We start from the raw sequence: 1,065 nt of genomic DNA, 5'->3' as shown, positions 1-1,065 counted from the left end.
TATATATATATATAGTATAAGGACATTCTTGTGGACACTGAATGACTTTTAGCAATGCAGCAATCTGTCACACCACATTAAAGAGTGACAAAACAACATTTATGGTTTGAAGTTTGTAATAAACTGGGCAATATGAAAGCTACAAATCCATCAAAAATTCAAGTTTTTCTTGCTTATAACGATGATGTCGCTAGGCTCCGAGCCGTTGTTGTTGCCGCCTCCTATGCCCCCGCCGCAGCCCCGTTTGGGCGAGGTCAGGGAGGAGAGGGAGAGTGGAGGGTGGTGCGATTCCGAGTGCTTGGCGTGTCGTCGTCGATAGCACACCACGCAGATCACGGCTGTTACGAGCAGTAGGAAAGCCGAACCGCCAGCTGCACCTGCGATAACAGCGATGTTGGAGGGGGGAAGGGGGCCGTTTTCTCCACCAGGACCTCTAGGGGGAATTCTGGGATGTGTGTTGTTTCCAGCACCTGCAAAACAGAGAAGAATTTGATCAATTCAACAGATATATAAAGACACTCCATATATGTGATCTGCTCCATCATTTTGAGTCTTTTTGACCTAAATGTATTTATTTATTTCAAGATTTCAAGAAAATAATATAAAATAATTAAATACGTCAAAATTTCAATGCTTAATTCAGTGTCATTAATAATAATTTTTGAGAAAATGGCTTTTTGTTAGGAGTTTATTCTAACATAAACTACCGTTCAAATGTTTTAGGCTCAGTACAATTTTTTGTAAGATAATATAGGGCTCAGGGCTGCACAATTAATTTAATTTCTAATCATGATTACAATTACGGATGCCACAATTATGTAATCGTTCAAAGATGCAACTACAAAAAAAGGTCCACTTACATTATTCTGCGTGCTTAAGATGTGTTTTTTTTTTCTACATGTTATCTTGCTATCAATGTTTTTCAGGAAGAGTGTTTTCAACTTATTTTCATATACAAATATGACATGCAGTTGCTTCAAATAATAGCATAAAACTATGCAAAACATCATTCAATGTGAATTGTGATGATGGTAGTTAATCGCAATTACAATTTCAAAGGAATAA

The 1,065-nt window shown here is 37.6% G+C and overlaps 1 protein-coding gene across 1 annotated transcript in view; it reads right to left on the bottom strand.

The window, feature by feature from the left end:
* Positions 1-150: 150 nt before the first annotated feature.
* Positions 151-1,065, bottom strand: part of LOC107664264 (ephrin-B3-like) — a 6,208-nt gene continuing 5,293 nt past the window's right edge. The window contains exon 4 of the mRNA XM_016454787.1: positions 151-470. Within this exon, the coding sequence (XP_016310273.1) occupies positions 151-470 (320 nt within the window). The remainder of the gene's footprint in view (positions 471-1,065) is intronic.

This window comes from Sinocyclocheilus anshuiensis, unplaced genomic scaffold, assembly GCF_001515605.1.
Source record: "Sinocyclocheilus anshuiensis isolate Anshui unplaced genomic scaffold, SAMN03320099.WGS_v1.1 scaffold99, whole genome shotgun sequence".
In the NCBI taxonomy this organism is placed as follows: Eukaryota; Metazoa; Chordata; class Actinopteri; order Cypriniformes; family Cyprinidae; genus Sinocyclocheilus; species Sinocyclocheilus anshuiensis.
The sequence above is the reverse complement of the archived record's forward strand: the minus strand, read 5'-3'. Positions and strand labels throughout refer to the sequence as shown.